This window comes from Oncorhynchus kisutch, unplaced genomic scaffold (genome assembly GCF_002021735.2).
Source record: "Oncorhynchus kisutch isolate 150728-3 unplaced genomic scaffold, Okis_V2 scaffold2147, whole genome shotgun sequence".
In the NCBI taxonomy this organism is placed as follows: Eukaryota; Metazoa; Chordata; class Actinopteri; order Salmoniformes; family Salmonidae; genus Oncorhynchus; species Oncorhynchus kisutch.
This window is the reverse complement of record NW_022264092.1, coordinates 9,167-23,542: the sequence shown is the minus strand read 5'-3', so window position 1 is coordinate 23,542 and position 14,376 is coordinate 9,167. Positions and strand designations below refer to the sequence as shown.

General features: G+C 42.0%; 1 protein-coding gene across 1 annotated transcript; it reads left to right on the top strand.

Annotated features, from left to right (window-relative positions):
- Positions 1–2,183: 2,183 nt before the first annotated feature.
- Positions 2,184–11,881, top strand: LOC109886831 (NLR family CARD domain-containing protein 3-like). Its single transcript, XM_031819430.1, has 9 exons — positions 2,184–2,789; positions 3,845–3,961; positions 4,165–4,249; positions 4,379–4,604; positions 4,997–6,788; positions 7,054–7,227; positions 10,261–10,434; positions 10,583–10,629; positions 11,075–11,881. Exons 1-9 carry the CDS (start codon positions 2,707–2,709, stop codon positions 11,629–11,631), a joined length of 3,255 nt encoding a protein of 1,084 aa, XP_031675290.1. The 5' UTR covers positions 2,184–2,706; the 3' UTR covers positions 11,632–11,881.
- The last annotated feature ends 2,495 nt before the right edge of the window (positions 11,882–14,376 follow it).

The window sequence follows — 14,376 nt, the reverse complement described above, 5'->3', positions numbered from 1 at the left end:
AAAAAGGCTTCTGAAGTTTGTCATTTCCACTTTTGAAAAATGTCCATTAATTATAATCCACATAATAATTCAAATGTCCTGTTGCTTCAGGATTATTTTCCTGCTGCAGCAAACTGACTGAGATGAAGATCCTACATGTGTAGCAGTATATCTGTCTTTAATGCACATGGCTTTATTAGGAGGACAGGATTCTCTTTGGGCCATTTGACAGGTTTTATTTACTGTTGTTGAGGCTGGTTGAATGAGTTCCCTATGAGAGGTCGCTTCCTCTGCAAGGAAACAGGCGGCCGCACCAGTTTCCTCATATTCAATTAAAAGTACGTTTGGGACCTAACACAAAATGGCTGTTGAAACTGTGGGACACATTTCTCTGCAACATTAGAAGTCGGATAAATGTGTTGATTTGATGGAAAGACGAGCAGACGGGTAAGTCTAGGCTACATAGAACTATATTATATTATAAAGTTAGGTCGTTGTCAGACTTTCAATAGTCAGAGCAGGTTTGATATATGATCTCTTATCATGCTGACCAACCTGATGGTCTCGTTGGAAATGTGAAAAATATCAGGTCTAGTCTACCTGCTCTGTCCTGACACTGGAAGGCCTATATTGTTATACGAACTATCACTAACAAACCACTATTATACAGTTGAAGTCAGAAGTTTACATACACTTAGGTTGGAGCCATTAAAACTAGTTTTTCAACCACTCCACATATTTCTTGTTAACAAACTATAGTTTTGGCAAGTCGGTTAGGACATCTACTTTGTGCATGACAAGTCATTTTTCCAACAATTGTTTACAGACAGATTATTTCACTTATAATAAACTGTATCACAATTCCAGTGGGTCAGAAGTTTACATACACTAAGTTGACTGTGCATTTTTTGGGAAAATTCCCAAAACTTATGTCATGGCTTTAGAAGCTTCTGATGGGCTAATTCACATTATTTGAGTCAATTGGAGGTGTATCTGTGGATGTATTTCAAGGACTACCTTCAAACTCAGTGCCTCTTTGCTTGACATCATGGGAAAATCAAAAGAAATCAGCCAAAACCTCTGAAAAATATTTGTAGACCGCCACAAGTCTGGTTCATCCTTGGGAGAAATTTCCAAACGCCTGAAGGTACCACGTTCATCTGTACAAACAATAGTACGCATATATAAACACCCTGGGACCATGCAGCCGCCATTCCACTCAGGAAGGGGACGTTCCTATAGATTAACGTACTATTTTGCGAAAAGTGCAAATCAATCCCAGAACAACAGCAAAGGACCTTGTGAAGATGCTGGAGGAAACAAGTATCTATATCCACAGTAAAACGAGTCCTATATTGACATAACCTGAAAGGCCGCTCAGCAAGAAAGAAGCTACTGCTCCAAAACCGTCATAAAAAAGCCAGACTACAGTTTGTAGGGGACAAACTGTAGTCTGGGGACAAAGATCGTACTTTTTGGAGAAATGTCCTCTGGACTGATGACACAAAAATAGAACTGTTTGGCCATAATGACCATCGTTATGTTTGGAGGAAAAAGGGGGAGGCTTGCAAGCCAAAGAACACCATCCAAACCATGAAGCACGGGGGTGGCAGCATCATGTTGTGGGGGTGCTTTGCTGCAGGAGGGACTGGTGCACTTCACAAAATAGATGGCAACATGAGGATGGAAAAATATGTGGATATATTGAAGCAACATCTCAAGACATCAGTCAGGAAGTTAAAGCTTGGTCGCAAATGGGTCTTCCAAATGGACAATGACCCCAAGCATACTTCCAAAGTTGTAGCAAAATAGCTTAAGGACAACAAAGTCAAGATATTGGAGTGGCCATCACAAAGCCCTGACCTCAATCCTATAGAAAATGTGTGGGCAGAACTGAAAAAGTGTGTGCGAGCAAGGAGGCCATACAAACCTGATTCAGTTACACCAGCTCTGTCAAGGGGAATGGGCCAAAATTCACCCAATTTATTGTGGTAAGCTTGTGGAAGACTACCCGAAACGTTTGACCCAAATTAAGCAATTTAAAGCAATGCTACCGAATACTAATTGAGTGTATGTAAACTTATGCCCACTGGGAATGTGATGAAAGAAATAAAAGCTGAAATAAATCATTCCCTATACTATTATTCTGACATTTCACATTCTTAAAATAAAGTGGTGATCCTAACTGACCTAAGACAGGGAATTTTTACTAGGATTAAATGTCAGCAACTGTTAAAATGGAGCTTAAATGTACTTGGCTAAGGTGTATGTAACTGTACATTATAACCTAGCCTACATTACATAACATAAATTATCTTACTTGTTGCTTTCTGAATGTATAAATTATTTCCCCCTCAGATCAATCATTCCCATTTTAGCCCTTCAGTCTACATTTTCAGATTTGTTTAGAAAATAACAGATTGATAGATAATAGCCTACTTTTAGTGAATACTAATAAGTGTGAGACACGGCCTTGTGTTGCTGCACTGTCTAGAACTACCTTAACAAACAGTGACTTATTATTATTATTGACAGTTACCATGGAGAAGACTACAAAATCATGTGAATTCATTAAATCATCTGACTGTTTCAATGTGTCTGTTAGTAAATGTTTTTATTTCTTAGAAACAATTAATTATTATGAACAATTGACATTCAAGAATTAGTTGCCACTACGTTAACCACAACCAACATGCTGGATCTCTGTTTAGTTGTCAGAGGTCTAAAATGAGTCTCTCTGGGGAGAGAGAGGAGGGGGACCCTGCCTCTAAAATGAGACTCTCTGGGGAACATGACACCACAGCTAAAAGGTGAGATGACAAGTTTGTTCATATGAAGAGTTTATTTCCAAAATGCTGTATCCCAATCACATTTGTTTTCATCAGAAATGATTGCTCATGGTTACTTTCTATCGGTTCGGTTGTCAGAGACGCGACCCAGTCGTTAAGTCTTTTTGTTCTGTATGTATGGATGAGACCCAGTCGTTAAGTCTTTTTGTTCTGTATCTATGGATGAGAGCCAGTCGTTAAGTCTTTTTGTTCTGTATCTATGGATGAGACCCAGTCGTTAAGTCTTTTTGTTCTGTATCTATGGATGAGACCCAGTAGTTAAGTCTTTTTGTTCTGTATCTATGGATGAGACCCAGTCGTTAAGTCTTTTTGTTCTTTATCTATGGATGAGACCCAGTCGTTAAGTCTTTTTGTTCTGTATCTATGGATGAGACCCAGTCGTTAAGTCTTTTTGTTCTTTATCTATGGATGAGACCCAGTAGTTAAGTCTTTTTGTTCTGTATCTATGGATGAGAGCCAGTCGTTAAGTCTTTTTGTTCTGTATCTATGGATGAGACCCAGTCGTTAAGTCTTTTTGTTCTGTATCTATGGATGAGACCCAGTCGTTAAGTCTTTTTGTTCTGTATCTATGGATGAGACCCAGTCGTTAAGTCTCTTTTTGTTCTGTATCTATGGATGAGACCCAGTCGTTCGTTCTAAATGATCCATTGCCAAACTGGGTGGTAACGTTCTTATCCCTTGCTAGCTAGACAACTACAGATAACTTACAGTCACGTCAAAGAGTGCAGCCAGAATAACAGCAAAGTAGCTGCAGTTCCATTTGTTTTAGCTGTTTTCTAGTGACATTTATTTGGATAAATCCATGACAATGAGCTAATGATGCACAATTTCACCTGGAATAGAACATGTGCTCTCTCATCAGGACACTGTTGTTCAGAGTCCTATCAAAGCCAATGTACCAACATTTCTGAAAACAGATATATAGCGTTTTGGAATGAAACTCTTCTTACAGTATGATTCCCCATCTGAGCTCAGAGTAGATGAGAGATGGAATGTTTGTCTCTGTTGTGTTGAAGACCAATCAATCAGGAGAGACCAGCCTCCCCTGTACCCAGCGGTCTGTCCATGAAGAGTGACCGGTCTATGGGTGTACCTATAATGTTTAGAGAGGGAGACTTTTCTACTGGACAAAGGTAAGAGGTCATGGTGTTAAACAACACTGTCTCTAGTTATTTCTCCCATTTTTCAATTTATGTTTGTTGTTTTAATAATCCATAGGCTAATCCTTTTTTCCATTTTCAAAGTCCTGAAACAATATTAAACAAACACAACATTCCCTCCCTGTGTGTGTGTGTGTGTGTGTGTGTGTGTGCACTCCTTGGATGTTTGTCCACAGAAACCAACAGGAGAGATCAGAGTCAGAGATTCTCAGTGGTCAGTCTTCCCAGAGTCATCAAACAGACCTGGCCTCCATATTCAGTGTATGTGGTCCTGTTATGTACATTTGTTTTTGTTTACCTCAAGTAAAGTTGATCTGTCAATCATTCATTAATGTGTTCATGAGAAAGTATTTCTTCTCTTGCTTAAATTATTTACTTAATTTATTTCAGTTGCTTGAAGAGAATTTTATGACATTTGTGAACAACGAGCTGAATAGGTTCAAGAGGATTCTTAGTCCAGAACTCCCACAAGGCTTTGAGAGTCAGAAGAAGGATAAGGAAGTGGATGCTGAAGATGAGAAGCAGGAGAGCAGTGCCAGAGAGGGGGCTCTGAAGATCACACTGCACATCCTGAGGAAAATGAACCAGAAGGAGCTTGCTGACACACTGGAGAAAAGTAAGAGCTGTCTGCCTCATGATGAATGCTGTTTTACAACAAACATTTAAAAGCTGTAGCTAAAGTACAGCTAAAGTAGCCGTGTAACTCAATGACATTGTACCAGACTTAACACAACACCTAGTGACCTCATCAAGTACAGTACCAGCAGGGATGTGTTGTGGTGATTCATTTAGACAAGAGAGAATTAATAATACCATCAATAATACCAATAATGATATAAATCAGTCACACCAGTGTGTAATGTATAATGAAAACCTTACACATTTATACAGACACTTACAGTAAGAGAATACATTATTACAATGTAAACATTATAGCACAGTCCTACAATACTGTAGGCATTCAATCAGATGTAATATTAATATCCTCTGTGTTATTTCTTCATTCAGATGATCTTGCTGTGATTTGCCAACGTGAACTCAAATCTCATCTAAAGGAGAAATTTCAATGTGTATTTGAGGGGATCGCTAAACAAGGAAACCCAACACTTCTCAATAAGATCTACACAGAGCTCTACATCACAGAGGGTGGAACAGGAGAGGTCAATAATGAACATGAGCTGAGACAGATTGAGACAACAACCAGGAAACAAGCAAGACCAGAGACTGCAATCAAATGTAATGACATCTTCAAACCCTTAACTGGACAAGACAAACTTATCAGAACTGTGTTGACAAAGGGAGTCGCTGGCATTGGAAAAACAGTCTCTGTGCAGAAGTTCATTCTGGACTGGGCTGAAGGAAAAGCAAATCAGGATGTCCAATTTGTATTTTCATTCCCTTTTCGTGAGCTGAATTTGATGAAAGAGAAAAAACACACTTTGATTGAACTTCTCAACCACTTCTCAATGGAAACCAAAGAATCAAGGATCTCCAAATACGACATGTACAAAATTCTGTTAATCTTTGATGGTCTGGATGAGTGCCGACTGCCCCTAGACTTCCAGAAGAACAAGATCTGTTGTGACGTCACAGAGTCAACCTCAGTGGATGTTCTGCTGACAAATCTCATCAAGGGAAATCTGCTTCCCTCTGCTCTCCTCTGGATAACTACCCGACCTGCAGCAGCCAATAAGATGCCTTCAGGGTGTGTTGACCAGGTGACAGAGGTACGAGGGTTCAATGACCCACAGAAGGAGGAGTACTTCAGGAAGAGATTCAGTGATGAGGACCTGGCCAGCAGAATCATCTCACACATAAAGACATCAAGGAGCCTCCACATCATGTGCCACATTCCAGTCTTCTGTTGGATATCTGCAATAGTGCTTGAACACATGCTGAAACATAAGAGAGAAGAGATGCCCAAGACTCTGACTGAGATGTACACACACCTTGTGGTGTTTCATACAATAAAGAAGAACGAAAAGTATCTTGGGAAAGAAGAGACAGGTCCAGACTGGAATAAAGAGAGCATTCTGTCACTGGGAAAACTGGCTTTTCAACAGCTTGTGAATGGCAATCTGATTTTCTATGAAGAAGACCTGAAAGAGGCTGGCATTGATGTCAATGAAGCCTCAGTGTACTCAGGATTGTGCACACAGCTCTTTAAAGAGGAATGTGGGCTGTACCAGGACAAGGTGTACTGCTTCGTGCATCTGAGCATTCAGGAGTTTCTGGCTGCTGTATATGTGTTCCTCTCATTCATCAACAACAATGAGAATCTAATGGCCGAACCTCAATCAACGTCCAGGAACTTTTATGTGAGGATCAGACGGAAAATTAAAGTCACCGTCTACAAGAGTGCTGTGGATGAAGCCTTACAAAGTGAGACGGGAAACCTGGACCTTTTCCTCCGCTTCCTTCTGGGCCTCTCACTGGAGTCCAATCAGAAGCACTTACGAGGTCTACTGACAAAGACAAGAAGCAGCTCACAGAGCCATGAAAAAACAGTCAAGTACATCAAGGAGAAGATCAGGGAGAATCCCTCTCCAGAGAGGTGCATTAATCTGTTCCACTGTCTGAATGAACTGAATGACCATTCTTTAGTGGAGGAGATCCAAAGCTACCTGAGCTCAGGAAGTCTCTCAGAAGCCAAACTGTCACCTGCACAGTGGTCAGCTCTGGTCTTTGTGTTGCTGTCTTCAGAAAAGGAGCTGGATGTGTTTGACCTGAAGAAATACTCCAGATCAGAGGAAGGTCTTCTGAGGCTGCTGCCAGTGGTCAACGCCTCCAGAGCTGCTCTGTGAGTAAATACAATGATATTTAAGAACTAATCAGCAGGATGAAATATTCAGTTTAGAGAAAAATCTGTATTATTGAATAACATATTGAATCAGTACATTGCTGTTCACATTAGTATAATAAAATAACCATAAAATTCTAGGAGACGGAAGATGAATCTATATGTTGTTTGGGAGAATAAACTAAATGCATCTGCCATTGTCCTTCTACAATCCTGGTGTTAAATGAACAGTGTGTTTGTGAAATCATGATGATCTCTTTGTCAGGCTGTCAGGCTGTGGAGTCACGGACAAAGGCTGTGCTTCTCTGGTCTCTGCTCTGAGGTCAAACCCCTCACACCTGAGAGAGCTGGACCTGAGTAACAATGACCTGAAGGATTCAGGAGTGAAGCTGCTCTCTGATGGACTGGGGAATCCCCACTGTAAACTGGAGACTCTGAGGTCAGTATTCCTGTTGTCATGACGTTGGCCTGGGGGTAGGTTTATGACTGTCATAAATACCTCTTCCCCCCCTTTTCCTCTCCCTACCCTACTGATGTGACATTTAAAAACTCCTTGGTTAACATAGAGTTTCTGGGAACATCAGAAGGTGGGAGGAAATGAACCATATTCTGGTAATCTGACCAGTTGAACATATGCGTGGGTACTTAATGAATATGATGTCAGTTCGGTTCTCATATGAGATATTCTCATCAATGATAGGATGACATAAACTCTAGTCTGAGCGTTGTAGTTATCGGATTCACATGGAATTGTTGTTCAATTTAAATGTTTGAATATAACATTATTGGTGAAAAGATTAAATGTAATTTTAGCTTCCAAATGAGAGATTTGGGTTTTCATAAGGTTAGGGCTCTGCTCAATCAGTGACCTTGTGAAGAGACATGGGCTGTAAACTATGAAAACACACCCTTCTCCCTCCACTATATAAAGTCTTGACGAAAATGTAACCTCCTGTTCCGGGTACATTAGGATGACGGTCCGATGTCAGAATGGTTCAGATAATAACTGTTCTGGGTACATTAGGATGACGATCCGATGTCAGAATGATTCAGATAATAGCTGTTCCGGGTACATTAGGATGACGATCCGATGTCAGAAGGGTTCAGATAATAACTGTTCCGGGTACATTAGGATGACGATCCGATGTCAGAAGGGTTCAGATAATAACTGTTCTGGGTACATTAGGATGACGATCCGATGTCAGAAGGGTTCAGATAATAACTGTTCTGGGTACATTAGGATGACGATCCGATGTCAGAATGGTTCAGATAATAACTACAGAACGAAGCCAACCTGAGTGTGAGATTTGGTTGCGTATGGTATGAACTCTTATTCACTACAGAAGTGATTCCTCCTAGCCGTTGAGTTAGCAACAGCAGCTGCAAAAGTGGGCTAGGAAAGAACAGACAGAGTATCCCGTCTACCACACAATGACATTACTGCAACTTATCCAATTTACCAGCAGAGACATTCTTCAATAGAACTCGTTTGGGCAACACGGCCTTCCATCTACCACCAACCTACCGAAGCGCAGCTCAGAGTAAATATTTATTGCATTTTCCTTTTCCAAATGGGCGGTAATTTAGAATGCATAAGATACCATATTTACAATAGAGACATCGCTTCTCCCTTTGTTCCTCAATCTTCCCGTTCTTTCACTCGAACCCAGCCCCTTTTCTTTTGTGTAACCAGCTGTCATATCTGTTTTGTCCGCAAGGGACGTTTTCCTTTATGACATCATTTGTAATCAAGGTATGATTCATTCTGTGTATGTGTAATTCTGTGTGATTACTTAGGTATTTAGTAAATAAATAATTAAACCCAATTTTGTATTGCTGATTCAACGTGTTAGCCAGGGTTTGTGAAGATAACCAAGAATTCAAAACTTTCAGATGAGACTGAAATAAGGTGCCGATTAATATTGACTGCTATTGATGTAAAATATGACTTGGTCTTTAAGAGTTTATTCGGAAGATAACTGCTTTATAAATATTATTTTGTGGTGCCCCGACTTTCTAGTTAATTACATTTACATGATTAGCTCAATCAGGTAATATTCATTACAAAGAAAGGATTTTATAAAATAGCATGTCATATCACAATCCGGCATAGCCAAAGACACGACACTGTAGTTGGTCAACAAGTGATAACTGTTCACCAGATCCACGTGTTTACCAGGTACACATAGTCCACATCATATGTGTTTGGACAGTGAAGTTTACAGTTTTAAATTTGGAGCTATGCTCCAGCATTTTGGATTGAGATCAAATGTTTCATATTAGGTGACAGACAGTACAGAATGTAATCTTTAATTAGAGGTTAATGGTGAGAGGTTAGAATGTTTTGTTGTAGCATCTCACTCGTTATTATTAATGATTAATTCATGATTTTTCTTAATCATGGAAGTCACAAGCTTGATGTATTCATTGCACTAAACTTTTGACAATTTTAATACACAATCGGCATCTGACCACAAGGTTCTACAGAGGGTAGTGCGTATGGCCCAGTACATCACTGGGGCCAAGCTTCCTGGCACCCAGGACCTCTATAATAGGCGGTGTCAGAGGAAAGCCCATAAAATTGTCAGACTCAAGTCACCCTCGTCATAGACTGTTTTCTCTGCTACCGCACGGCAAGTGGTACCGTAGCGCCAAGTCTGGGACCAAAAGGCTCCTTAATAGCTTCTAACCCCAAGCATAAGACTGTTAAACAATTAATCAAATGGCCACCGGACCATTACATAGACCCCCACTCTCCCCATCCATTTGGTTGTACACTGCTGATACTCGCTGTTAAATATCTTTGCATAGTCACTTCACCCCTCCCTACATGTAAACATTACTTCAACTAACCTGTAACCCCGCACTCTGACTCAGTACTGCTACCCCCTGTATATAACATCATTATTGTTATGTTATTGTGTTACTTTTTATAATTTTTTATTTCGTTTTTTACTTTAGTTTATTTGGTAAATATGTTCTTAACTCTTCTTGAACTGCACTGTTGGTTAAGGGCTTGTAAGTAAGCTTTTCACTGTGAGGTCTACACTGTTGGTTAAGGGCTTGTAAGTAAGCTTTTCACTGTGAGGTCTACACTGTTGGTTAAGGGCTTGTAAGTAAGCTTTTCACTGTGAGGTCTACACTGTTGGTTAAGGGCTTGTAAGTAAGCATTTCACGGCAAGGTCTACACTGTTGGTTAAGGGCTTGTAAGTAAGCTTTTCACTGTGAGATCTACACTGTTGGTTAAGGGCTTGTAAGTAAGCATTTCACGGCAAGGTCTACACTTGTTGTATTCGGCGCATGTGACAAATAAAGTTGGATTTGATTTTGATTTGATTTTGTTTGGTGTGGACTGAATACTCAATACAATCTAAATATGATACCTCACTGTCTGTCTTTTGACTGATACTTCTTTTTAAATGGTCTGGTCAGTTAACAGTGTGTTTGTGAAATGATGATGATCTCTTTGCAGGCTGTCAGGCTGTCTAGTCACAGAGGAAGGCTGTGCTTCTCTGGTCTCAGCTCTGAGGTCAAACCCCTCACATCTGAGAGAGCTGGACCTGAGCTACAATCACCCAGGAGACTCAGGAGTCAGACTGCTCTCTGCTGGACTGGAGGATCCACACTGCAGACTGGAGAAACTCAAGTATGTAGAGGGTTTATGTCAATGTTCATATCAGGCATATTTGACTTATCAGGCCTGTTAAGACAAACATTCTTACCAAATTATATGCTGACTGTGTGTGTTGTGTGTAACCCTCAATGACTGTCTGTTCTTCTGCTTACCACTACAGTGTGGAACATGGTGGAGAGAACGCAATGAAACCTGGCCTTAGAAAATGTGAGTGTTAACTGCTGTGAAGAATATGATTAAGAAAAAGTCTTAAATTCAAGTTAAGTCAAAGTCAAAGACCACCATCATTACTTACTTGGTCATATTAAATATAATCTGTAGTTCTACAGAAGCAGAAATCAGGGACACCAATGTTTAGAAAGAGTTGCTTTGACAATGTGTGTGTCTGTGTAGGTGAGTGGCATGTTCGTGTTACATATGTGTGTGTGTTCAGGGTGTGAGTGTATGTGTGTCATTTTTGTGAATAAGTGTTTTTTTACATTACCATACAGTATAACATATGATCATTCAACAAGTCTCAAGTTACCTTAACTTCTCCTGTTGATACCTAGACACATCTACATTAAATGTATGTGTAATTAGTGAAAAGTGAGTTAACATTCTAATGTGAATGATGATGACTCCTAATATTGTGTCTGGTTTCATCCATCAGATGCCTGTGATCTCACACTGGACCCAAACACAGTAAACAGACTCCTCTCTCTGTCTGAGGAGAACAGAAAGGTGACATGTAGGAGACAGGAGCGGCGGTATCCTGGTCACCCAGATAGATTTGAGGACTGTGAACAGGTGCTGTGTAGAGAGGGTCTGACTGGGCGCTGTTACTGGGAGGTAGAGAGGAGTGGGGGAGGGGCTGTTATGGGAGTGACATATAAAGGAATCAAAAGGAGAGGAGGGGGCATTGACTGTGGGATTGGATACAATGACAAGTCCTGGAGTCTGGTCTGCTCTGACTGCAGTTACAAGGCCTGTCACAATAATAATCACACTACCATAGACGTCCCTTCCTCCAGCTCCCACAGAGTAGGAGTGTATCTGGACTGGCCAGCTGGCACTCTGTCCTTCTACAGAGTCTCCTCTGACACACTGACCCACCTGTACACATTCCACACCACATTCACCGAGCCCCTCTATCCAGGGTTTAGGGTTTATGATGTTACCTCCTCAGTGTCCCTTTGTCAAGTGGTCACTGTGTCAAACACAACATGATGTTTCACTCTAATCATGTGTTTTATATTTGATCACAATATGACATTTAAATACACGGAGGAACACACACACCAGTTTGGACCAGTTTATTCCTGGAAATAATAACCATGGTAACTCTGTGTCCGTCTCTTTCTGTGATCCTGCGCCCTGTGAGAACACACACACACAAACACACACACAGGACACACATACGCAACAGACACACACACGCACTGGACACACATACACATACTGGACACACACACTGGACAAACACACGCACTGGACACACACACGCACTGGACACACACACGCACTGGACACACATACGCAACAGACACACACACGCACTGGACACACACACTGGACAAACACACGCACTGGACACACATACGCAACAGACACACACACGCACTGGACACACATACACATACTGGACACACACACTGGACAAACACACACACTGGACACACACACGCACTGGACACACACACGCACTGGACACACACACTGGACAAACACACGCACTGGACACACACACGCACTGGACACACACACGCACTGGACACACACACTGGACAAACACACGCACTGGACACACATACGCAACAGACACACACACGCACTGGACACACATACACATACTGGACACACACACTGGACAAACACACACACTGGACACACACACGCACTGGACACACACACGCACTGGACACACATACGCAACAGACACACACACGCACTGGACACACACACTGGACAAACACACGCACTGGACACACATACGCAACAGACACACACACGCACTGGACACACATACACATACTGGACACACACACTAGACAAACACACACACTGGACACACACACGCACTGGACAAACACACACACTGGACACACATACGCAACAGACACACACACGCACTGGACACACACACTGGACAAACACACGCACTGGACACACATACGCACTGGACACACATACGCAACAGACACACACACGCACTGGACACACACAATGGACAAACACACGCACTGGACACACATACGCAACAGACACACACACGCACTGGACACACATACACATACTGGACACACACACTAGACAAACACACACACTGGACACACACACGCACTGGACAAACACACACACTGGACACACATACGCAACAGACACACACACGCACTGGACACACACACTGGACAAACACACGCACTGGACACACACACGCACTGGACACACACACGCACTGGACACACACACGCACTGGACAAACACACGCACTGGACACACATACACATACTGGACACACACACTAAACAAACACACACACTGGACAAACACACACACTAGACAAACACACACACTCGACACACACACACACTGGACAAACACACGCACTGGACACACACACACACTAAACAAACACACACACTAAACAAACACACACACTGGACACACACACACACTGGACAAACACACGCACTGGACACACACACACACTGGACACACACACGCACTGGACACACACACACACTGGACAAACACACACACTGGACAAACACACGCACTAGACACACACACGCACTGGACAAACACACACACTAGACACACACACACACTAGACACACACACACACTCATACATAAACGTCCCCGGAGAAGAAGGCGTTTTATGTTCCAACCGATTGTGTTATTTGTTTGTTTATTTGCATTGTTTGTAACTTATTTATTTGCTTATTTTGTACATAATGTTGCTGCTACCGTCTCTTATGACCAAAAAATAACTTCTGGACATCAGGTCTGCGATTACTTACTACGGACTGGCAGAATCCTTTTTTTCCTTTAACGAGTCTGACGAGCCCGACGCAAACAATATACTGCTCTCTCGGGAACAGGCCCAGATCCCTGTGATGTGGCAGGGCTTGCAAACCATTACAGACTACAAAGGGAAGCACAGCCGAGAGCTGCCCAGTGACACGAGCCTACCAGATGAGCTAAACTACTCCTATGCTCGCTTCGAGGCAAAGAACACTGAAACATGCATGAGAGAACCAGCTGTTCCAGAAGACTGTGTGATCACGCTCTCCGCGGCCGATGTGAGAAAGACCTTTAAACAGGTCAACATTCACAAGGCTGCAGAGCCAGAAGGATTACCAGGACGTGTACTGTGAGCATGTGTTGATCAACTGGCAAGTGTCTTCACTGACATTTTCAACCTCTCCCTGTCTGAGTCTGTAATACCAACATGTTTTAAGCAGACCACCATAGTCCCTGTGCCCAAGAACGCTAAGGTAACCTGCCAAAATGACTACCGACCCGTAACACTCACGTCTGTAGCCATGAAGTGCTATGAAAGGCTGGTCATGTCTCACATCAACACCATTATCCCAGAAACCCTAGACCCACTTTGTTATGGTATCTTCTGTTTGGGTGTCTCAGGTCAGGACTTTGCTATGGCATCTTCTGTTTGGGTGTCTCAGGTCAGGTCTGAGCCATAATCAGAATGTGTCTATGTCTATTTCCAGCCCTGCCATTTCTACATGTCCTGATCTAGTGTTTGACCCCTGACCTCCTCATACCGTCTCACTGTCCATGTCTGCTTTTAGCTCCCACCTCTACTTCACTGTGTTATAATGGATCTTATGCTTGTTATGTCACCTCTGTAACCAGCTATCAAACATACTGACCTTTCTGACTCTATCCCATGGTCCTACTTCACTGTGTTATAATGGACCTTATGCTTGTTATGTCACCTCTGTAACCA

Bases quoted from the DNA above. Each gene is read 5' to 3' on its own strand.
- LOC109886831 (XM_031819430.1), top strand. From the start codon at position 2,707: ATGAGTCTCTCTGGGGAGAGAGAGGAGGGGGACCCTGCCTCTAAAATG. The intron at 4,250-4,378 runs GTATGTGGTCCT...AATTTATTTCAG, and splicing joins ACCTGGCCTCCATATTCAGT to TTGCTTGAAGAGAATTTTAT. The intron at 6,789-7,053 runs GTGAGTAAATAC...TCTCTTTGTCAG, and splicing joins AACGCCTCCAGAGCTGCTCT to GCTGTCAGGCTGTGGAGTCA.